The sequence below is a fragment of the Abrus precatorius genome, unplaced genomic scaffold (assembly GCF_003935025.1).
Source record: "Abrus precatorius isolate BTA unplaced genomic scaffold, Abrus_2018 Scaffold5, whole genome shotgun sequence".
Taxonomy (NCBI): domain Eukaryota; kingdom Viridiplantae; phylum Streptophyta; class Magnoliopsida; order Fabales; family Fabaceae; genus Abrus; species Abrus precatorius.
The window spans coordinates 16,834,192-16,859,258 of NW_020874395.1; the positions used below are offsets into that span (position 1 = coordinate 16,834,192).

Consider the following 25,067-nt stretch of genomic DNA (forward strand, 5'->3'; position numbering starts at 1 on the left):
TTGCAGCCCCTTACAGTACTGGGAAAAATTGAAGAGCAAAAATTGGACCCAGTAATGTAACGTGGACGAAGCATTGCATGCATTCATGCCATAGCTAGAGGGGAGACAGAAATGAAATCCAAGCCTTGGCAGCCTCAGTGGAAAAACTGAACTAAATTAAACCTGACAAAGCCTATGAAGAAGACTTAACATCAGCATTATTAGAAGAGTCTAAATCCTCTTCGTTATCTGTTTCCTTTATCTCTTGAATTCTGTCTACAGCTTCTTTTAAATCCAACCTCTTTTCTACGTCCACTTCGCAACATGCCAATGCAATCTTCAAAAGCTTCACCATCTCCCCCTCACTGTTTCTTGTTACCTCCATATCTTTATCAAACACCTCACTACTCCACTCTTCAGGGACAACCGAATTTACCCAATTTGCCAAACTCAACTGATCGCTTCCTTTGCCTTGTTGTAGAAAGTTAGCTGGTAAGTGGCCAGTAAGAATCTCCACAAGGAGTATCCCAAGACTCCACACATCAGTCTTCTTTGTAACACGGCCATATTGCAAATATTCTGGGGACCTATAGATCACCATTATATCAGGAGCAAGTTCTTGGTTTATCACTGGTACCAACCCATAATCAGTGAGGGTTGGCTCAAAAGATTCACCCAGAAGAACGTTGGAGGATTTAAGATGTCCGTGGGGCGCTATTAGGCTTGGCATCTCCTTGTACAAATATTCTAGACCCTTTGCTATGCCTTTCACAATCTTCAACCTGGTTGCCCAATCAAGACTTGGTTGCCCTAGACCTTGGTATCCTGAAACATGTAACCATGCACACCTCACAGTATTATATTATTATACGATGAGAAGTTGAATTGAAAATGACGTTCATGCATGCTTGATTTGATAATGAGATTAGATATATATGAATATACCGTGAAGGCGAACAGCCAAGCTTCCATTGTGAACAAAGTCGGTAACCAAAAGCTTCTCTTCCCTTCTGTAGTAGTAAGCGACGAGAGGAAGCAGATTAGGATGATTCAATCTTCCAATACGTCGCATGTGCTCTTGAAACTCTTCTCTTCCAACATTATTCATTTGCTTGAATCTCTTGACAACCATAACGGGGCCACTCAAAAGAGCAGCCTTGTAGGAAGAACTGAAACAACCACTGCCCAATATCTCAGCAGAGGCTCTCAACAGTTCATGCAAATCAAACTGTTCTCTGTCATCCCTCACAAATGACAATCTCATATTGTCTCCTCTTCTGCTGCTGTGGGTTGAACCTTGGGACCTTGTAGACCTGTGACTTCCTTCATCCGAAGCTTCCCTACTTCCTGATTTCTTTTGATGGCTGTGCCTGCTGGACTCTTGATTTTCCCTTGACACTGTTGGTAGTTGTTTCCTTCTTCTACGAAGGACCATTAATATTACTGCTCCAATCACAATGAGTGCCACAATAACAAGAACCACAACCACAATAATACTCACAATTGATGACTTTTGGTTGGAGGGGCATGTATTTAATGGAGCTCCACATAGCCTTTCATTACCAGAAAAAGATGAAGCTGGTAAGTTGCTGAGGCTGGCTGGTATTTCTCCCTCTAATTCATTGTTAGCTACGTTAAATGATTTAAATTTTTGGCTGAAGTTGGGAATGGAGCCTGTGAATTTGTTTCCATCTAATCTCAACTCCATGAGCCTAGGCAATGATACAAGGGAAAATGGAATGGTACCTGTGAATTGGTTGTTTGACAAGAAAATTTTCTTCAACCATTGCATATTTTGAAATGCTTGAGCAGGAACCTCCCCGGAAAACTTGTTATTTGAAAGGTAAATGTTCTTCAAACCCAATAGATTGTTAAGCTCAGGCCATGTGCTGTCGAAATCATTGTTCATCAAGCTTAAGGTCCTGAAATACGATAACTCCTTGAGGGAGTCAACATCAATGTTCCCCTTGAGCTTCATATTCTCAAGCTTCAGCCCCCACACGTGTCCGTTATAGCACAAAACGCCAGGCCATTTGGCATCATCACCTGAACATGGAGGGGTTGATGCATTCCATGAAGATAATTTATTGTCATTTTGCAATTGAAGGGAGTTCTTGAATTTGAGGAGCAAATCTGTTTCTGAATCACTTGAAACGACATGTGATGAGAGGATGGTGGAGAATGCAACTACAAATAATAATATTAAGAATGGGAATGGTGGCATTAAAGTTAAAGGAGTGATGAGTGCCATAGTGAAGAAGGTGAAGGGTTGGCACACGCACAAGGAAGGGTGCGTCGTGCGCGCCCTCGAGAAGGGCCTGCTATGCAATGGATGGAGATGGTGATTGGTGAAGGAGGCAAGGCTTGAAGATGGAGGGTGGAGAACTTTACATGGCATTGAAAGGGGAGAGAGAGAGAGAGAGAAGAAAAGAGAAAAGCCAATAATAGGATAAAGATTAGAGAGAGAGGGGTTTACGTTTACCAAGTCCTTTTATTCATGATCAATGCTATTTTAACGCCCAAGTGTCAAACACTACACACCTAATATATTTGGGTGTTCAAATATTTTTTTAAAATTATTTTTTATATAAATTTATTTAAATGATACTAATATAATAAAAGACTATAAAATAATTAAAAAATATTTTAGCACCCAAATATATTGGGTCCAGGGTGGACACCCATTTTAGGTGTTAAAATAGAATTGTTGTTTATTTATTTCTTTGAATCAAATTGCGTGAGAATGTTCTCTTCTTAGTCAGAAATACACGGCCAGCCTTTGTCTGACTCTGCCTTGACCCCACCCCACTGTATCATCACTTCATTCCATTCATATTGTCTACCACCTCGGTTAAGCTCTTCTCTTAACTCTTAGTTTAATCTCAGCAACATATCTCACTCTCTGCTACCGCCAACAAGATACATTTATCAGCTGATTCCATTGATTCATTAACTGTTAATCATTTTTTCTTATTCAAAATATTGCAATCGTCATGCTCCTTTCGTTAAATCTGTGTGTATTCATTTGAGTTTACTTTTTTACCTTTTCATTAATATGAATTTATTTTTGTTTTTCTTTTCAATTACCAATTCATGTCTCTAGCTTTTAGAAAAAATAAAAATCGTTATATAGTGTACAAATCTTTAAAATCTTAGTGAAAACAAAGTTTTATAATTATCTAAAAAAGCAGGAAATAAAAAATATAAGACTTGTCAAATTAATTGATTGCTTTCCTATGCGTAGCAAAAATTCTGTTGTAACAATAACAACTTGCTGATCACGACAAGAAGTGCATTCTGCTGTGGAAATGAGATCGCTGTTTTACAATTTTATATAATATGGCAGTATGTTAATCTCAAACACTCCTAATAGAGAGAATAGCATACATGTATTGACGTGCACCTTTCAAAATGACTTAAATGCATGTAAAGGTTATTGATCAGCACAAAGAAGCGCATCTTCGAACAAAATAATATTGCCTGTCTAGAACTACAAGGGTAGTGAAAAAAGCTATACTGAGGATTCCTTGTGACAGGCTCCCGAATAAGGTAATGCTCGGTCAACATTTCCATCATGGCATCACTGACCTTGACGTGTTGCAGCAGGAAGAGGTTGAACAGCTGCCAGAGGATTTACTTGATACGAAAACCCAAGCTGCCACAAATCCACCAAAGCCCTCTTCACGGCGATTACTTGTCTTGTTACAATCCTAAACCATGAAAACGTTCAGCACAACTAAATCCCTCTCAAGCAAAATATCCTAAAAATTTCGTCACACCAGGAATCACAAGTGTTTGAAGGCAAACATCATAATAGCAACTTACAAGCTACCCATTCTGAATCTTGCAGTCCATCAGTCCTAGGTATAGCTAAAACACTCCATTCCAAGTTTAACTTTATCATATTCCCTTATCCGTTTTCTACGTACAAACTATGCATCAATATAAGATAGTCCACAAGCCCTCGACGCCTATTAAAATTAAATATTTCCATAGCTTTTCATGAGGCCCGGTAAACGCAACTCAAAAATAACAACAGCAACCAGAAAGGTAAAAACAAGAAAGATTAATTTAAACTATTGATAGTTTTGATACGCAATGGTGACTGTAACTTCTAAGGTGAGATGATATGAAAACAAATACTTGATGTGTTATGGATACATTATACTATGGAGCCATAAATATAAGAGAGTACCTTTTTAAAGTGGCTTGCTTCTTTCTTAAAACATAATAGAGGAACACGATCAAACAACCAAGCATAATCTTCCCACTAGTTATGACAAACTTAGCATTGCCAATCTTCAAATTGATTGCACGGAAGCACCAGAAACATGTTTCTATTCGTTCAGACAATGTGGGAACAGCTTCTTTGGACCTATACCATTTATTGTCTGCATGTTTACTTTTCAAGGCTTTAGGTGATCCTTCACAAACATTTTCTTCTTTCAAAGAATAAGCTCCATTGCTATTTGTAGGTGACAGTGGAAAGGAAGTTTGAGACAAAACAGTACTTTTAAGAGAATGCATAGAGTGTAACCTTCTCAGAAGTCCCTACAAATACAGTGGCATACCAATAATTAGTAAAGAATGGAGAAATCACACTGCCTAAGACAAGGTGGCCAATATTTACAAGAAAATAATTTTTTGTAATTTTGAGTCAAGGGCCAGATAGTGGTCATTATGTTGCAGAAACTAGAGAGTGTGCTATTATGCCGCAGACATTCGCAATCATATTTACAAGAGAGAGGTTAATCTTCGAGGGACTAAGTTATACCAATGAAACAACCATTGTAAACAACAAAATAATCACACTACATTTTTTTTGAAAAAAGGGTCCACTTTTGTAAATATTCGATTAAATGTTTCTGAATCTGAAAATAAATTTTCCCTTTTATGCATATAAATCAAAATCCACAATATTAATCCTTATGATAATTATATTTGACACAAATAATATGCAATTTATCATGAAATGAACAGAATCAGAGAAAAGACAGTTAACTCCAAATGTCAGCTTAGACTAATAAATCCAACATACAGATAAAAGCTTAAATCTGATTCCCCTTCACCAGTGACAACAAGATGAACATGCACAACTTACAAGTTTTGGGAGGTAAGGTAAAGAAGAGATCATATCCGACAGAGGCTAACAAAATTTAAGTAAAATTTTATATAGAGAAACAAACTATAGGATCAGAATCAGTAAACATACCCAGAGCAAAATCTGTTACCAAGCTTTATGTTTTAGACTTCAAAGCCCAAAAAATATCTCTGTAACCTTTAATCAACTTAGTGCAATTTACTTTCCAATTTCCATGAACACATGCACAGAGAACAACAACAACAAAGAACAAAGAGGAAATAAAATCCTTGATTCCAATTGTTGAAATTGGTATAAAACCACAGCAAGTATGCTGTGATCAATTTTTAGGATTCGTGTAATGATAACTTAATGCTCAGTTGCCACTCAACCGCATCACCCATTTCAGTTATATGTGTCATACTCATGCAGAGAAATTCACTTGATCCACCATTCATATGGTGCATAAAAGCTGGCAAATTGTGCATTCCAATCAGTCAAAACCACACCATAACTTTGTTTCCCATTTGTAGTTCAAAGCCTAATTACAAAACCTTTAATCTTGATTTATATAAATTATATAAAACTGAATGCAGAGAACATCCTTACTTGTCGATTTTCCTCGGGCAATGAAGCATTATTAACCCAGGAAATTGCAAGATCTACATCTTTTAAAACTCCACCAAGTAGTGTGACAGCATAGACCTCAACAACTTCTAAATATTTATCAATTCGAAGAACAAGTTGCCTTTCATCTCTACGTCCACTCTCTACATTTGCTTCTGTAATGGCAGCACAATATTGTTCATCCTCAAGATTCCATCCATTAAGAAACTCCTCAAGAAATTCTTGAACGCCAAAAGCAGAACCTTGTGCTATTTGTAAACAAGCTCTGAACCAAAAGAGAAAATAATAAATTGTCAATTTTCAGTACCATGTTTGAAGGCACATTTATATGAATTATATAAAGAGTGTGACCCGCAAGGATACAAATCCTAGACTCATACAGGCAAGCACAAAATGTAGGATCATGATCATGAATGAATAAGCTATCTCAGTTGCATAGGAATTAGGAAAAAAGTCTTCATATCATAAAGAATAACAATCACACGAGATAATAATAGTCGAAACTTCTCATAATGTGGATGTCAAATTGTTATAAAGAAAGGAAGCATACACACCCAGTGAGTAGAACGCGGACAGGAATAGCTTTTACTGAAATGAAGTGAAGTCTGAGTTGATTAAGAATTTCTGGGGTCCTGCAGCATTGATGATACTAAGTTTAGAATTAAATAATAATATGAGAATAATGGAATGGGCATGGGAGTGATAGAAAAGACCTGCCAAGTTGGTTGAATGCCTGAAGCAGCACCATAGCGGTTAATTCCAACATATCTTGAGTATCATCAGTCTCAGCATCAGCTTCAGCATCACGCAAGCGTTCCAAAATAGAGGAAGCTAATGATGCCGCTTCTTCGTACATGGAGCAAACGAGGTAGCTGCAACGCATCGTAACTTAAGTATTTGTACCCTAATAGTAATAATAAACGACTCACCGATTCATTTCTTGTTCTCAAATTCAGTTACCTCTCTGAAACCTCAATTTCTTTCCACATGGCGGCGTCCGAGTCCGACTCAGTCCTAATTTCCATCGTCTCCGTTGAACCAACAATCAATACTGTACTCAGCACTCAAATCCTGCAATCTTCATCTCGCTTGCGTCCACACCGTGAAACCCAAATTATCAATCATGTCCATTCACGTTTCATTCCCAAAAAACAATGAGGAATGGGTTTAATTAACTAATCATTATATATTTTGCAGGTATATCATTCAATAATTGTTTATTAAAACATTTTATTGTTAATTTTAATATTTTAAATGATTTTTAAATTAGTTAATTCCTTTTAATATTTGATTTTAAATTTTATATTTTAAGATTTTTCAGTTATTTTTTACTATTTTTTTATATTATAAATTTGATACAAACATATTTTATACGTACAATTATTATATGATATAAGAATATTAATATTTAAAAATATTAAAGTTTAATTATAATTTTAGTTTTAATATTTAATATTTTTAATTTTAATTTAAAAAAAAATCTTAATTTTTAATCTTTATATAAATAACCAGTGACAGATTAGTTCCTCTTATTTATCAAACTTCAAATAAAATTAAATTTAGTCTTTATTTCTTACACTAGTTTTATTTTAATTCATATACTTGTCTTTTATTTTATTTTTTCTGTGTCAAAATTCTATATTTTCATTTCTATACATGTCATGGTATTTTTCATTTTAAAAATATATTAATACTATTATAATTTGGTTAAAATAGTGGCGAATAATTTATAAAATGTTAAATTAAATATAAAAATTTAATAAATGTTTAAATTAATAAAAAAAGTTTAAATAATATATATAATTTATTATAATAATTACTGTATGATATTTATGTATTATAATTTATTTTAAAATAATAATATATATTAAAAAAATTAAAATTTTATTTATTTATTTGTAAGCATTTTTAAGATGCAATATATTATTAATTTTATTATTAAATTAATTTATTACTTTTATAATTTTAAAATATTATCTTAATTTTATTAATTCTATTATTATTAATTTAATAAATAATTATTTAAATTTATTTTATATTTAAAAAATTAATTTACTTTTATTTTAATTAAAAACTTGTGTAATGTATAGATATATTTATTAGTATTATAATAAGAATAATGATAAATTTAATAATAATTATTATAATATTAATAGTAATAATAATTATAATTTTTGTATTTATTATTATTATTATTATTATAATAAGGTCTAAAATTAATGATGAATATGATTATTTTTATGGGTGTAATACTATTTTTCTGAGTAAAATGATAATTAATACTATTATTGTTAATATTTTTATTAATATTACATTAATAGAGAAACATACTTGAATTATTTTATTTTATATAATATGTGATATAATTATGTTAAAGAGAAAGATAATTTTTTTATTTAATTAATGAATTTTACAATCAAACATAACATAGTATAGGTCTTTATTTATTAAAAAAAAATATTTTTTAACCTGATTATATCATATTATTTAATAACATAAACAAATTAAAATCCTATTATTATTTCTAGTACAGGTATTACTACTATTATTATCCTTACACTAATTATTTTATAAATTTATAAAATGAAAGAAAGTATTTGATAACTAAATTTATTTTACTAACTTGTAATATATTTATGATGTTATTATTTATAAAATTAATATTTTAAAAGTGAATTTGTAAAAAATATTTTTATTTAAACAGTAAAATAAATAGTTTTAAAATGTGCACCTTTATTTATTTTTTTAAATCTCAAAGTTATAATCTATTTTACTTTTTTTTTTCAAAGCTTGTCACTATTTTAAATATATTCTACAATATATTTTAAAAAAATTTATGAATCTCAAATCAATGATTAAATATTTCTCCATATGTGAAATGAAAAGACTTTTTTATAAGAGAGTGTAAAAATAAATTTAAATTATAATATAAATAATTAAAATTAAAACATACAAGCGATGCATTACAAAATCCCAATATAAGAAACGGTGCGTGTTGGTTTTCATTTGACTTAGATAACTTAAAACCCTAACGCCAAAACCTCGAAGAGGGAGAAGTGAAGGCAGAGCTGGCCGTGAGAGTATTGTTGGGTTAGGCTTAAGTCTTCATCTTCGTAGAATAGAACAGAAAAGAAGCAGAGGGATAAGGAACAAATGGGTATATTTGAACCTTACAGAGCAATTGGATGCGTCACAAGCACCGTCCCCTTCTCTGTTCAGAGACTTGGCACTGAAACTTTCGTCACTGTCAGCGTTGGAAAAGCTTTTCAGATTTATAACGTAATCTCTTAACCTCACGCACATCCCTTCTTTTCTTTTTGGTTTTTGAAATCGAACATATGATTATTACTATTGCTACTATCCTTTTGGTTATTTAACATTCAATCAACTTCACCGTTGACGAGGGATTTGCTCTCTGCAGTGTGCAAAGCTCAATTTGGTTCTCGTTGGTAAGATTCTCATTTTTCCTGTTTTTTTTTACTTAAATTTTTGGTTCTATTAAAATTTGTAACTATCCATGAAGGTCCTCAAATGCCAAAGAAGATTACTGCTCTAGCTTCTTACCGGGAATACACTTTTGCTGCATATGGAAACAACATTGCAGTTTTCAAGCGTGCCCATCAGGTTCTCTACATAGTTCTGATCTGGCTGTTTTGTTCTTTAGGAGCGTTTAGGGATTTTAACATTCGTTACCTTTTCAGGTTGCAACTTGGAGCAGCCATAATGCTAAGGTTAAATTGCTCCTGTTGTTTGGAGAACATATAGTCAGTGTTGATACTCGCGGGAACATGTTCTTGTGGGCATTTAAGGGAATTGATCAGAACCTTGTTCCATTTGGGCATATTACACTGGATGAGAAATTTAGCCCCAGCTGTATAATGCATCCGGATACTTACCTAAATAAGGTAAACATATCTTTCTCCATTCAGAAGATTTGTAGAAATTGTACGAGTTCCTTTATGACTGAGAAGCACGTGTGCAGGTTCTTATTGGAAGTGAGCAAGGTCCTTTGCAGCTTTGGAACATTAGCACGAAGAAAAAAATTTTTGAGTTTAAGGGATGGAATTCGCCTATCTCCTGTTGTGTTTCATCCCCTGCCCTAGATGTTGTTGCTGTTGGCTGTGCAGATGGAAGGCTTCATGTTCACAATATTCGTTATGATGAAGAGTTGGTTACATTTACACATTCTACGCGTGGTTCTGTGACTTCCTTATCTTTCAGCACTGGTAAGAGCAGTAAGCTTGTTATTCAAGTTCATTATTAATGCATTGCAGTTGCTGCAATCCTGTTACTACTGTGAAGTAAGTTGTCTGGTTTTTTTCTGTCTTGAGAAACACATGTTTGGTATTTTCTTTTTTCTTTTTTTAAATGAAAAAATTAATAAGTTTTAAGATTTCCACCATTGACTCGTAATGAAGTCATTTAGTAAATTTTGTTGCTCCTTGCTAACTGGCTGCAAAATTGAATAAGGTACCTATTTAATTTATGACTGTTCATACATATTGTTTTTTGAAGCCTCCAAGTCAAATTAATTGTGCTTCTGTTGTGATCTTTGAGGAATTGACAATTTTTCCAGTCATAATATTAGAATTCTTATGACCCCCTTTAAACTGAATATGCACAGTTTGATGTTCTATAAAATGGTTGCGGTATTAATCAACTGAATTCTTTGCCTTATGAAGTATATTTCTTTAATGAGTGTCTATTCCTTGCCGAGGAAACTGATCTTTTGTCTTCTTCCAATAAGAATATATTATATTTTGTCAACTTAGTGGTATGTTCTTATTTTTACTGGTTTATTTTCTTTACCTGTTTTAGATGGCCAGCCCCTTCTAGCTTCCGGAGGTTCATCTGGTGTTATAAGCATATGGAATCTGGAAAAACAAAGGCTCCAGTCAGTTGTAAGAGAGGCTCATGATAGTGCAATCACGTCCCTACATTTTTTTGCTAATGAACCAGTGCTAATGAGTGCATCAGCAGACAACTCTATAAAAGTAAGAGTCAATTTTAAAGAAGATGCTCACATGCAGTTAAATTTCTTGACAAAACCTTACATGTTGGTAGTATTCTTTTGAGTGTAACTATAGATGGTTGTCCTTCAAAATTTGTATATAAAAAAAGTTGTGTATCAAAGATATTTGAAACATAACTGGTAAGTTTGGATGTCTGCATTATCATGCCAATTGCTAGCAATATAACATGATTTTCCTTAATGACAATGGCTTTTTAATTTAACAGTATAAATTAATAGTGACTATAGTGACCTAAGCTTTGTTAGTATTCTATCTGGAGTAATTATGGTTGTTGGCTACCAGTCTGATTTTAATTGGTATGGATTTGTCTTGCAGATTTTTCTACTTACTCATTCTTCCTAATTATGTGAGAATATGTCTGGTTTTCTTTTCTTTTTTTTTTTTCCAGATGTGGATTTTTGATACAAGTGATGGTGATCCTCGCCTTTTGCGTTTTCGATGTGGGCACAGTGCTCCTCCCCTTTGCATAAAGTAATAATTATTTTCCAGGTGTTAATTTATATAGGAACTTTAGATCAACTTTGTTTGTATACATTAATGTCTGCGTAATTACTAAATGCAAATTGTCATGAATACAAATTTTTCAATTCCATCATCTGCTGCCCTCTATTTCCATTTATCAGCCTTTTCTTGGACATAAGTTCTTTCTGTACTGCAGTGAATTTGGTCAGAAAGTAATAATTGGATTCTTAATTTTTGAGGGAAGGTCTATATTGAATCATTGATCATTATTCATGCTTTGGAGAAATATTGTTTTCTTGGCCTCTATGATGTTCTGCATATGGATTCTTCAGTGAAGTGCCCTTGATTGACATGTTGAGCAAATGTAGAGCTATTTTATAGTAGCAGTTTTGTTTGCGATTCTTTTTGTTCCTTTTTTGTGGCTGGATTTCTTATTATTTTTGTGAAGGATTTATTATTTTGAAATATGTTAATCATAAGGATTAAATTAAGCTAAGCTATTCACCATTTTTTAACTTTTGGTATTTTGACCTTATTAAGTAATGGTTGTGGTTTTACACTTTTAATTGGGCATGTACCATCACTTAGTCACACCTGCAAATTATGTGGCAGGTTTTATGCTAATGGAAGACATATTCTTTCTGCTGGTCAGGATCGTGCCTTTCGCCTTTTCTCTATAGTCCAGGTCAGTTATAATTCATTTATAGGGGATATTTCTCTAATCTAGGGAAATATTTATTTTGTTCTGATTATAAGAATTCTCCCCCTCACCCCTTCCCCAAAAGTCCCTAATTATTTGGATAAAACAGCTTTTTGTTTCATTTTATTATGTAACTGATACTGTTGGGAAAAATGGTATGCATGAAACTGCCAATGTGGGTGCACAACTTTTTTTTCCTAATAAGATCATCCTGGAAATTTACTCTATAAGAGTCAAGGATGCAATCAAAGCTTGTCCCTTGGTAATGCCTATTAAAATAATTGTCTTTTTTCTAGTCTCTCTTGTATGGCTAATTGGTTATTTAGTTCTTTGGATGCAATAATCCAATGTCAATGTGCATTTAGATATTATGTATATACTAATTTTTAATTCTCCAGCCCTTGCCCATTCTATGCTGGTTGGCATGTTTATTTATTTTTTCCCTCTCATATTGGCTATACTTTATGGCTTAATCTTTTGTGCATGTTTGCTGAGGATTATATACTCAATTGCTTTCCCCACTTTTAGAAGTTTGATGCATTTTTTGAAATTTTAATAGGATCAACAAAGCAGGGAGCTGTCTCAACGGCATGTTTCCAAACGGGCTAAGAAACTTAAAGTGAAGGTGTGACTGGAGCTCTCATTCTGACTTTTGTTTAACTGAGCATAGGCATGCAGTGCTCCTTTACTATTTCCTGTGTGTGTGTTTATGTACACTTGCACATACACACTTGTGCATGCATGTGCATACACTACAGAGTAATTTCTGTTTCGCAAGAAATAACCTTCTACAAGATCCTTGGAGACCAAATTTTGGATTTGATGTTGATCTGAATAGCTTCTTTTTTCATGAATAACTTTTTCTAGCACGGAAGCCATTCACTTTAATAATCATGATTTGGTTGAAACTGGTGCAAGAGCATCCTAGGATATCAAGGCACTATATTTGGATGTGATTTTTGGTTTTTCCTATGATTGGATGGTACATTATCTTAACTGATTATCTTTTATTGAATACAACTGAGAGGAGTGAATATATTTCATAAAAGATACAGGTGGGTCTTGCAGACCTACTGTATGACTTGGCTGATATTTTGTGTTCGTTAAGTATTATTTTGTGTTTTTCTAGTTTTGCGCGATGTTTTTAATTATTTGATGTCAATGGAGTTTTTCCTTTAAGACTTGGATGATAGTGAAGGAGTTGATTGTGTTGTTGGTGATATGAGACTCATGGTAGAGATTAACAGTAGAGGGTCGAGCAATGAGGGTCCACTTAGAAAAAAGTTTGAAGACTTTTTGAGCCATTTGTAGAGGACTTAGCTGGGGTTTATGTTGTGTAGGGGGAGTTCTTGTTGCCTAGGTTCTCTGCTGGGTTGAGTTTTATGTTTTGCTTTCTGTTGAGTTTTGGATTTTCTATATATACTCTTCGAGTAAAAATATGTCTAAGACAGAAGTAACTTATAGTGCTTCAACCTACAGACTATATTCTCTAATTTCTATCTTTTTCCCACAAATATTATAACTCTTCCAAACCCTAACTTTCTCAATTGCTTTAAACAAAATTGTTGGGGAATAGAGAAAAATCATATTTTTTAAAGGTTCAGGTTCAAAGGCACTTGATTAAAATATTTGCACTGGCTAGAGGTACATTATTTTGAAGTCATGTATTTGTTTGGTTCTGTATTTTGTGATTCTTGAATGCCATGTTCAAACTTGAATGTTGGTAAAAGGTAGTTAGTTATTATTTAAATTCTATAGCTCCTGGCTATGTATCATTAATGGGTTTATCCCAGTCAGCTTTGTAAATGTTAATTTAACCAGGTGATAATGGCTCCAGTGTGCTTAAGGTAGATGTCAACATGGGTAGGGATGGGAGTAAAAGTGTATGGTACTCTTTAGTTATTTTTGTTTTTTGGGTATTCTTTGGGTTAGTGAACATTGAACAATTCATATTATATTGGAAGTATCTGTCAGAGTGTCAGTATTTTCCTGCTGCAACCTGACTTTATTCAATTCAATGATTATGATGCAATTAATTGTTTTTTTTATATGGAATTTCTGAGTAATTGCTTCTTGTATGAACTCTAAATTTGCACCTTGTGTTTTACACACCTAAATTCAAGTTATCTACTTATCTCATGTTTTGTGTGTATGTGTGTTGCTCAGGAGGAAGAAATAAAATTGAAGCCCGTGATTGCATTTGATTGCGGTAAATTCTTTTTTTGGTATTTGTTCATTCAGGTGTAATTGTGCTGAAGACCAAACTTATATGTGGAACTTCATCTAATGGCTTAATGTTTATATGAATTGTTTCTTTTGGTTTATTAAAAGCATAGCTGATAGTTGATTGATGGGTATTGTACCATATAGCCATACATACAAAGAAGTGAATAGTGAATGATAATATTTTTGTTACTTTCCAGCTTGCTGCCTAGTTCAGTTAAGATTTATTAATTGGTCACAATTTTGGAATCAAGGTTGCTTTTTGTTTTCTTCTTTCCTTTTGATAAAAGAATAAAATCATTAAAACAGAGTGGAAAGTTACTCTGAATTTGGACGATAAGGGGTTGTCTATAACAAAAAAATGTGAAAAATAAAATGACAAAGAAGAAGAGAAAACATCAACGGATCAATGCTGCTTATCTGTTAAGGCGACCCCCTCAAAAGACCATTTCCTTTACACCAAATAGAAGCCAATAGCCAAATTATCCAAAAAAAAAAAAAGAAAACCAACCAATACCTTGAGTCATGATTAAACAAACAGATGTGTGTAATTTTTCTATTATTGCACTTCAAGAATTCTATGCTGAAGAATTTGTATATAATATGCTTTCAGAAGTATCACATATTCTTTTCTTGGGTAAACTTCAGCTGAAATTAGAGAACGTGATTGGTGCAATGTGGTTACTTGTCATATGGATACTGCCCAGGCTTATGTGTGGAGACTCCAGAATTTTGTTCTTGGTGAGCATATATTGAATCCATGCCCTGAAAATCCAACACCTGTAAAGGTTAGGAATTCTGCTTCATTCAATATTTTTTGTTTCCTGACAATCATTGCTTTCAAAGATGTGTGAATTCTTCTGCTTATTTTACTACCTTAGTTTTGTTGCTTCGAATTTCTTTTCATAATAAAAAAACCATTGGATGTGGCATTATAATAAGACAAACATGAGGCATATCTCTCTTAGGGTTTTAATATTAATAATCATTTTGACAAACCATGGGTGGGTTCTAGCTGATCACTTCTTTCATCTTGTAACAGGCTTGTGCCATCAGTGCTTGTGGCAACTTTGCCTTTCTAGGGACTGCAGGTGGTTGGATTGAAAGGTTTAACCTTCAATCTGGAATTCGCAGGGGTGCTTACATTGACATGTCAGAGTCAAGAAGTTGTGCTCATGATGGTGAAGTAGTTGGAGTTGCGTGTGACTCAACAAATACTCTCATGATAAGTGCAGGATACCAAGGAGATATAAAGGTTCATATTTTTTGTTTGAAGACTTTAATTGTCTCTGGTTGAAGCTAATAAGGAGCAATCATTATAAACTTTGGTTAGCATAGCTACATTTTACTGGAAATCCTTGTATATAATATATTTAATTGCAGGTTTGGGATTTCAAAGAATGTTGTCTTAAATCCAGATGGGAGATTGGTTGTTCTCTTGTTAAGATTGTTTACCATCGTTATAATGGTAAACTGAATTTTTATTACTTCTTATTTTCCATTATCTATGTGTTTGTGTGTTCCTAATTCTTTTGTTTGGTTATTAAAATAATGTATGAAGAGAGAAGTAGAATTCCTTTTGTATAATTCGTATTCTTAGGTCTTGAAGTGATTGTAGAGTTTTAATGACTTTCAGGTCTCCTGGCTACAGTAGCAGATGATTTAACAATACGATTGTTTGATGTTGTGGCTCTTAGACTTGTTCGTAAATTTGAAGGTCACACTGATCGTATAACAGATTTGTGCTTCAGTGAGGATGGGAAGTGGCTTCTGTCATGTAGTATGGATGAAAGTCTTAGAATTTGGGATGTAATCTTAGCAAGACAGATAGATGCAATACAAGTTGATGTACCTATCACGGCACTATCTTTGTCCCCAAACATGGATATATTAGCAACTACCCATGTTGAGCAAAATGGGGTATACCTATGGTGAGTTTACAAAATTTATTTTTTTTCCATATGTTAATTGTAACTGACAAACTCTACCGATGGTCCCATAGTCAATCCCAAGCTCTTATAAAAGAGGAGGGTTGTATTAGGCCTTCCACAACCAATATAAATCTTGTCAAAAAGTACACACGTTTTATTGCATTTGACAGACACTTTTTTGATATTGGGTGTCTAAATTGATTAGAAGGTGAGGATGCATAATTTCTCTTGAAGGTGAAGGTCATTCTCTAGAATAATTGGAGATGTTTGATTATCTGACAGAACAATATCCATATAAAGGTTTTTCACTATCATGTTATTTCCTTAGAACCAGCAAAAGACTGGTTTTGTTTAATTTCTGAAAGGTACAAAAAATACTGAATGGGAAAACTGTTACTGGTGTGACTTAAAGGACATTGAATGGAACAACAGTTGTGTTAATTGCAAAATGAAGTTGAACACGTCAATAAGAGGCCATTTTTTATAGTGAGAAAAATTTTCAGGGTAAACCAGGCAATGTTCTCTAGTACTTCAAATGTTGATTCATATGCAAGTGGAAAAGAGGTTGTGAGTGTCAAGTTGCCATCTATCTCTTCGACAGAACATTCTAAAGTTGAGCATTCTGATGAGTTGGTGAATGCCTCTCAACCTAAAAATGCTCTGGATTTCACAGCTGAAGATAAGCAAATACCAGAATTAGTTACACTTTCATTGCTGCCTAAGAGCCAGTGGCAGAGCTTGATCAATTTAGACATTATAAAGGTCCTCAATTCTCAGCAGCTTCCTTCTCATGATATGAACTTTTGTTTGAAACATTTTCTTCATTTTCATTTCAGTTTTGTTATGCTCATAAACAAGTTCTATTTTGTCCTGCTTGTTGAAATATGAACTCAATTCCAGGTTCGCAATAAGCCTATCGAGCCTCCCAAAAAACCTGAAAAGGCTCCGTTCTTCTTGCCTTCAGTTCCATCCCTCTCTGGGGAAATATTGTTCGAGTCTGGTAATGTATCAGTAAAGGAGAATGATGGAGCAGGTGATGGAAAACAAACAAAGAAATTGGATATGCTACCGTCGTCCCATTTTTTGTATCTTCTTCAATGTTCCAAAGAGACAGACAATTGTGAGAATCTAACTATTGTATTTTAATTTGCATCTTCTATGTTGATTGTGATCAATTAATAAGAATTTAGTTTTTCTGTGAAAATTTTTACTGCAATCATCTAACATTTAACATTTCATATTGCAGATGCATCATTCACGGATTATATCAAAGGATTATCTCCATCAACTCTGGATATGGAACTTCGAATTTTTCAGATCATTGATGATGTTGAGCAGCAAGAAGCAGAGAAGAGACCTGAGTTGGCATCAATTGAACAGCTTCTTGATTATTTTATTCATGAGCTTTCCTGCAGAAATAATTTTGAGTTTCTACAAGCTGTCATCAGGCTGTTTTTGAAGGTTAGGGACTTCTCTCGATGTTGGTTGGTTTGACTGTTTATTGAGTTCAAATGAATGTGATTTTTTCCCTGATTATATGTTTACAATGCTTCTTCATCTTCCAGATACATGGTGAGACTATTCGGCAGCAGTCATGCTTACAAGAAAAGACTAGGAAACTTCTGGATAGTCAGTGCATGGTATGGCAGAGGGTAGATAAATTATTTCAGAGTGTGAGGTGTGTGGTTGCGTTTCTTAGTAATTCCCAAATTTAGGAGTGACAAACCCTCAACTTGCTAATGCCAATCCTCTGTATGATCGCGAAGGCAGAAGAACGATACAAATTTGTTCTAGATTTCTTTTCCTAGGATTGACAGAAAAACCAGGGCAGAAGATTTGTTTAAAGCTGGTGAATGAGATTTGCTATTTTTTTCATTATCAAGATTTTGAGGGTGATCATGACGGGGAATTCTTGTAACGGGACAAAGTATTATGGTATACTCATCATACTAGAGCAATTTTGTAACGCACATTTTTGTATCAGCCAAACTGCAATTTACATATTCCAACAGTGCTTCATTCAATAGAAATTACCAGCGTCTATGCACCTTTTTAGCCTCCTTTACAGACAGCAGCATAGATGATTATTTAAATACAACTATATAAAAGCAGAAAATATAAGTCTTTAAACTAATTTTTACATGATTATGCACTTGCTCTTGACCCTTTGCTCCGACAAAGCAGTACGTGATTTCGATATTCCCCAAGGGCCCATATGGGAAAGATGTTTCTATATGCAGAGTAACTGATAGCACAATTCTTGTTGAAGACTCCCATGATTTCCTAAAAAAGATAATTAGTTATTTGTTAAATACACACAATTACGGTAGAGGTATGGGGCATTGACCCGGGTTGGAGAAACGAGCCTATATGTATAAAAAAACTAGAAGTTCACAGTTTACAGTTGGTTGTACATGAGACAGTTGACCTGGATTTAGCTTTTAATGAGTTTTATATAAAAATAGTATGAAACACTGAAAGAATTTATAATTTTAGGGCATACCAAATTGTCTTTTCATTTTAATATCAGTATATATAGTGCATAACTGTGGTTGTGACTCGTTACCTGTTGTGGAAACTCTCCACTTTCCATTTGTGAATTGATCAACACCTTGGCCGCACGATGCAACGGTGTTGGATCTCTTTGAGCCTAAACCATAAAATAAACGACTTTTTAGCATTATGATTCATTCCAAAAGAGTAGATTCTATTCTAAATTCTACACAATGAACTTTGTTATACCTGCCCCGTTTCAATGAGTGCCAACATAGCCCACGCAGTGTTCACTACATGAGACTTGTTACCATCAAGATTTGTGTATACCTGCATGTAGTTTTGTACCATTTATTAGTAATTTAGTATAGTTATTGCTAAAAAGGACTGAACTAAGCTTCATGTTAGTTACCTTGTGTTGGCATGAGACATAGCTCTCTCCCCACCCACCACAAGGATGCTGTTTAGAAAGCAAAAATTCACATGCTCTTCTAATGCTGTGGCTATCTTGGTACCTCTTACCTGCAGCTATGAGTCCCTTTATTCCAAACCATGTTCCGTAGGTATAGCATATTCCCCATGACCCATACCTAGTTAGTTACAAATGTTTATCATTATAAAACATCATTTTATGGTCAATTCGCAATTAAATTTGTTGACCCTTTGAATTTATCCCACGCACAAATTAGTAAAACTCTCTTTTATGTTTTCTACTTAAAATTTAAATTGGCAAAATCCTTCCCCATTCTTGAATTAGTTTGCATGTATTAGAATTTAGAAGAAGTGAGTTTTGTGAACAAGTGGAACAAACCATGAGCCATCAGTTAACTGTATGCTTTCAATATAGTTTGATGCCTTAGCAATACAAGTTTCTATTTCCTTCCTTCTGTGCTCGGGATATCGTTTCGTGAACGAGACAAGACCTTGAATCGTCGCTGATGTGCATTCTACGTACCTACAATAAAGTTATTGACTCATTTACTTATCAAAATTCCAAACGACAATACTCTCGAAGTTACAAGAAAACATGCCACACGTACTGATAATCGATCATGATATCGTCAAATGTTTCAGCTGGATTTATTTTCTGACAAAAACAAAGAGTGTTAAAAATTTTGAATTTACTATTGTCAATTTAGAGGAAGTAAGCTTTACCTCTAGCCATGCATAAGATCTTGTGAGCTCGTAGGATGCAAATCCACCATTTCTATTCTGCAATAATAGAAGATCAAACTGATGATGATGCTAAAGTTCTAAATAGAATCACTTTTCTCGTTAACCAGTACTCAATGAAATCACTAAATGCTAAAGATTTCATCCTTTTCTTTTTACTTCTGTTTAAGTTGAAAAGAGAAAAATTGACATTTACTGCTTATGCATGAAAATGTCTAAGCAATAGAAGCATTTGAATGAATTCCACTTTGTACAGCCTCTCTGGTAAGTTTGATATCTTAGTCTTCTTCAGTCCTATTAAAGCATCTCATTACTTTGAATTTGTTACAAATCTGGTGGTTATGAACAGTGGGTACCTGCATTGATAAAATCAAATTAACTGCATCATATAACTGTTCTTTTTCCACTGCTTTCCCAACAGTCTCAAATGGTAAGTTTGATAACAGAATGGCTGCCTGAAAGGAACATGAACTGGTTAAACAAGACCATTGATTTCGTATAACAAAATGATTTAAGACTTTAGCAGCTTAGCTTTGAGTATGTTCAACCTTTATCTAAATTTTATTTGAGCATATAAATAACCATCATTATTTATATAAGCTTCAAATGAAAAACTTTAACCAGCCAAAAGAACTTCATTTCCTTATTTGCTTTCCAAAATTATAGGTCGCCTTGAACTTCAATCAAAATGGTCAAATGTACGATTTTTTTTCATGAAAACATTAACAGGTGTCTTTAAGACTGGTTAAGAGATTAAAAATAGAATTTTTTTAAAAATATCATAAATACAATGTCACTGTGACTTCTAATGCATTCTGAACATGAGCTCCAATAAAAATTTTCTATTTTGTGATTCTTTAACCTGTGCCCTTGCGACACTGGTGTATGAGACCCTTTCTTTTATACTAGTATCATGGGAGAACTTGCATACGTTTCCAATGCACATAATTCATCCCAATTTCTGCTACAAAAGAATGCTTGAAATAGGGGTGAAGTCCCAACACAAAAGCTATTTTTTTGGGCAAGGGATATTTTTGTTTCATAGTTGAACTAACACTAATCTTGGACAAATTGAAATTTTATTGAAATTAATGGGAATCCATTCATCACCTTCAAGCCTTCTGCAGTGCAATCTGACACAGGCCAACCATTGTCTGTAGTTGAGAAAGGAAAACCACCTCTAGAAATGTGGCGATACCAGTCACTAGGATTACCAGAGCTGTTTGCTGGAATCTTCAAAGCCAAGCCCCATGTATTTATTAATTATAATCAGAATTTCATATTCTTAGTTCCTTCTAACATTTTTGATTAAGTTTCAAGCAATATACAATACCTGCGAGCATTTTATGAAATTGTTTGCTTTCTTAAGCATTGAACCGTATTCATCCTCCATATTGGTAGCCAATATTGCTTGAACAGAAAAAGCGACATCCCAAAATTGAGAACCATTGTATCCCTGACATTGATCTACCATCTTTAGAATTTTCAGGCAATATTTAATCACAAATCTAAATTGAAGTTTGATGTATATGCATTTGTCATCTTCTGTAGGCACATATAATTTATTTTTCCTATTAAAACTTAATACAATGCTGCTGGAAAACAATATATATAATTGATGTAGAACCTGCATTTTCATTCCATCCTCAGCCACCCAGAGATAGTCTTTGATTCTTGAAACGTGACGCTTATATGCCTGAGAATTGGGGTTCTCCAACCAACAACAAAGCATGTTCAATACCTGGTTTAGAGGACTTGTCAGTTTGGTTGTCTTCATTCAAATTACTAGTACGAAATATAAAAACCATTCAAAACTTTAATCTAGTAATTAAGTTTGAAGATTAATAGAAGGATGCTTGTTGGTAAATTTTTAAGGATTTAACTCCTTTAAAGTGACAAGATGCCGCCATTGATTTGAACTTAAGAAGTATTTTTAAGCATAACTAAAAATCTAAGATAAATAAATATTCACTTTACACATCTTATTTTAGAGAACTCAAGTCCAATTCTTTAAGAATCATTATAGTGCGGATGTATTTTTTTATTGAGTATGATTTTAAGTTTCAATTACTTTTGTATTATCTTAACAATATGAGCTTTAAAAGCCGATGACAATTAAGATGATTTTAAAGTAGTAGTATGGAAATGCTGAGACCATTACCTTTTGAAGGGGACCAATGCAGATGTAGTTTGTGTTTTCATCCTCGTAGTGTATATGCTGCATTACATGATGGAGTGCTTTCCGCCTAAGCTTGGAGCAGGGCCAGTGCAGAAGAAGAGTTTCACCTATACTGTGAAGAAAACCCCATAAAAGATCCTGGATCATTGGACATGGATGGTACAAATCTTCCTGCAATAATTAGTAAACAATTACACAGTATAATTAGCCCATATATATTTCCTTTATAATAAGATTACTAGTTGTTTTATTTGACTCAATTATGTTTCTTTCTTTTATATTTTGTGTTTACTTTGAATAACTCCCTTTCTTATCAAAATTCACTCAAGATAACTTTGTATAAATACAAAATGCACAAAATGACAATTTTGCTAACATTAACTAAGTATTCTGTTGTCAAATGATATTAATATTAGAGAGGAAAATGACGTGATAGTATGGTAGTTAAATTGAATATTTATACACAGAATATATATTTTGAGGTATTTTTTTTTAATTGTCACATAACTAAACGTTTAGTTTTATTTTTGTTTAAACAAAAATAATTTTATTTAAAGAAATTTTATATAACTTTTTATCGTTTTCTGTATTTTTATTTAAAAAGTAAAAATAAAAGAATATGACGTCCAGTTATGCTATAACAGAAAAAAAACTGTATTTACGCATGTATATACGTGCATAAAGATTTAATTATATATTTTATTCTTCAATTTTTTTAATTAATTAACTTCTTTTAATTTTAAAATCATACATATTTAATTTTAATTTATTTTATTCTATTTAAAACTTCTAATTTCTGTTTTTTACTCATACTTTTTAACTTATAAATTGATTAAATTATCTTTTATTAAAAAACAACCAACCAAAAAAAAAATGCAGACTCTAATATCTAATCTTATAAATTTATTTGAAAGTTGTTCATTTTTTCTATTTTACACTTTCAAAATCATTTTATAGTTCACTTCCAATGCAAACCCTCTAAAAATTCGAATAAAAAAAAATAAAAAAATGATGAAGAATAGAATTAAAAAGGAAAATTACTGAGAGACAGACAGAGACTACCTTGGCACAAAGGTTTGTAGCCTGGTTCCAGTCAAGGATATGATAGGGAAGGGTGTAGAGTTCTCGTCTGAGGGATAAAACAATGGCGTTGATAGGACCCACGAATCTTCTACCATATAAAAACGACATCGGTAGATACACCAGTCGTGTGTGACACCACATCCTTCCTGCGAGCAGGATCATGCCATTTTTATACTTACCTTTCTTAATTTCTTAGAGTTGAAAAGAAAACGATGAGAAGCTTAGCTTACCTGGGTGCAAAGGAACAATGTAGGGAAGCAGCCATATCTCTGGCGGAATTGGCTTGATACCGCTCCATTCGTATACGCCAAGCACCTGTATGTATATACTCCAATTATCTTAATTTCACTATCTCTAATTATTAAATAAAATTTATGTTTATTTTATTTTATCAAAAATATTAAAAAGTACGTAACTGCAAGCCAGACTTTCCCCCAGGAAGGAATAAAAGTGACTCCTCCACGATCGAGAATCCATCTCCTTGCTTTGTGCATGGCGCCATCTCCACCGTCGATGTCTTCTCCAAGCAATCGCAAGGTGACATAGCTTAGAGCAGTGCTAAACATTGTGCTTGGCCCTTCTATGTGCAATCCCCACCCTCCATCTTCGTTCTGTTACAGCTTAAGTTATTAAAACAATAACTCGTGATTATTCATTTTTTAATATTGATTTGTCCTTCCTCGTTAACCAATGTTTTTTTAGTCACGCGATGTTGCCCCAAATATAATCCATTTTTTAAGTGATCTGTTGATAACAAATTTTCTTAAAATATAATTAAGAATATCACTGTCAAGTAATTAAGCAATTATATAATTGTACATATACCTGATGATTGAACAGATAGCGCCGCATCTCGCTTTGATGTTGCGGTGTCAAGACTCCATTAAGGGCCTCAGTCACCGATAATCCAATCACCTATGCATTAGTATAGCTATTATTCATACTGTAATTTTACTGAGAGGAGTTAATTATCTGAATTGTGTGCCTACAGTTACTGAAATGAGTTAACATTTGTCTCTAATAATAAAAAAAATTGCATTTATTTATTTTTATTGATTCCGATAACAACATAAAACATAGACATTCAATTTGATACGTAAAATTACAGCGTAAGAGGAGAATTGATTCGTTTTGTGAAGGAAACAGAGAGAGATATGAATGGTTACCAAACCAGGTAGAAGAAACAAAGGGCCGCCATAGTCACCGGGCCAGAAACCATCATCAGCTTGCAGTGTTGAGTAAGCTCTCAAAGCTCTCTTCAGTGTGGTTCCCACAATTTCCTCAGTAATATCTTCTCCGTTTTGAATGTTCACTTTTCTTGGTTTCACCTTTAAGCCTTTTTCCCTCTCAAACTGCGAAAGGTAAAATATTAAGCAGAACAGTAACCCTATTATTTTATTGTGTCAGCAGTTACGTATAAGAACAACATAAAAGACATAGGAAAAAACAAAACTGTAACGATTCTCTTTGTTATTTGGTGTTAAGATGAACAACAAAATAATTAAAATTTATAAACAGTAGCTTGCACCTGGAGTCTCATTAAGAGATCAGAACTGTGCTTAGATTTGAAGCGGTTCTCGTTAAATTGATTACGAACTTGTTCCACTTGGTCTCGCTCTTCTTTGGTTCCAAGTTGTGGATCAAATTCCCAGAACTGTCTTCCAATATGATTATTGACGCTGTTTACCCACTCCTCCTCTTTGCTCTCTGAAAGTTTCAGCTTCCACATCTTCTCTCGTTTTTGATTTTCTAACAATTAGCCGTTGAGAACCAACGCATGCATGCCAAATATTAAGCAGATAGTTGCTCTAACTTCACAGTTGATTAATAAAATTTCGAATACATCGTCAAGACATCTTAGGGGATTGTAAGACACAATGTGAATTGAACTAATCACAAAATTCAATGAACACACTAAGACATACCTTCTCAATTATGGGATCCACCTGAAGGTGTGCTTGTAATTTGAGGTGGGAGTTGGACCTTTTATAAACAAAACAAGTAGGAAACGAATATAATGCATCAAGTTGACATTAAAGAGTTAAAAGGAAAATATTTATTTAATAAATATATTATCTTTATTTTTTTTCGAAGAAAAAAGGAG

At 33.5% G+C, this 25,067-nt stretch overlaps 4 protein-coding genes across 5 annotated transcripts; 1 reads left to right on the top strand and 3 right to left on the bottom strand.

Moving 5' to 3' along the window:
- Positions 1-172: 172 nt before the first annotated feature.
- Positions 173-2,230, bottom strand: LOC113866817 (pollen receptor-like kinase 1). Its single transcript, XM_027501617.1, has 2 exons — positions 925-2,230; positions 173-804 (listed from the first exon to the last, which is right to left on the bottom strand). Exons 1-2 carry the CDS (start codon positions 2,228-2,230, stop codon positions 173-175), a joined length of 1,938 nt encoding a protein of 645 aa, XP_027357418.1.
- A 1,029-nt stretch (positions 2,231-3,259) lies between these two features.
- Positions 3,260-6,842, bottom strand: LOC113867841 (protein APEM9). Its single transcript, XM_027503338.1, has 6 exons — positions 6,647-6,842; positions 6,400-6,558; positions 6,241-6,318; positions 5,669-5,951; positions 4,175-4,530; positions 3,260-3,689 (listed from the first exon to the last, which is right to left on the bottom strand). The coding sequence occupies exons 1-6, from the start codon at positions 6,709-6,711 to the stop codon at positions 3,560-3,562; spliced, it is 1,071 nt and encodes a 356-aa protein (XP_027359139.1). The 5' UTR covers positions 6,712-6,842; the 3' UTR covers positions 3,260-3,559.
- Positions 6,843-8,694: 1,852 nt separating this feature from the next.
- LOC113867037 (WD repeat-containing protein 36) lies at positions 8,695-18,092 on the top strand. 2 transcript variants are annotated; one of them, XM_027501965.1, is made up of 18 exons: positions 8,695-8,965; positions 9,108-9,135; positions 9,210-9,310; positions 9,388-9,591; positions 9,669-9,912; positions 10,505-10,680; positions 11,108-11,190; positions 11,794-11,866; positions 12,441-12,506; positions 14,048-14,090; positions 14,753-14,892; positions 15,147-15,359; positions 15,488-15,572; positions 15,741-16,035; positions 16,539-16,797; positions 16,936-17,155; positions 17,282-17,496; positions 17,601-18,092. In XM_027501965.1, exons 1-18 carry the CDS (start codon positions 8,840-8,842, stop codon positions 17,748-17,750), a joined length of 2,721 nt encoding a protein of 906 aa, XP_027357766.1. In that variant the 5' UTR covers positions 8,695-8,839; the 3' UTR covers positions 17,751-18,092. The 2 variants fall into 2 exon arrangements, with proteins under 2 accessions (XP_027357766.1, XP_027357767.1); XM_027501966.1 differs by having other exon boundaries at positions 8,855-8,965; positions 9,210-9,299; positions 17,601-18,080.
- Positions 18,093-18,180: 88 nt separating this feature from the next.
- On the bottom strand, positions 18,181-24,692 carry LOC113867123 (cycloartenol synthase-like). The gene is made up of 18 exons (XM_027502162.1): positions 24,492-24,692; positions 24,130-24,315; positions 23,789-23,878; positions 23,380-23,574; positions 23,194-23,278; positions 22,943-23,109; positions 21,863-22,051; positions 21,329-21,442; positions 21,035-21,157; positions 20,812-20,934; positions 20,058-20,156; positions 19,684-19,740; positions 19,569-19,615; positions 19,340-19,483; positions 18,941-19,118; positions 18,778-18,858; positions 18,602-18,685; positions 18,181-18,318 (listed from the first exon to the last, which is right to left on the bottom strand). Exons 1-18 carry the CDS (start codon positions 24,690-24,692, stop codon positions 18,181-18,183), a joined length of 2,301 nt encoding a protein of 766 aa, XP_027357963.1.
- Positions 24,693-25,067: the final 375 nt, after the last annotated feature.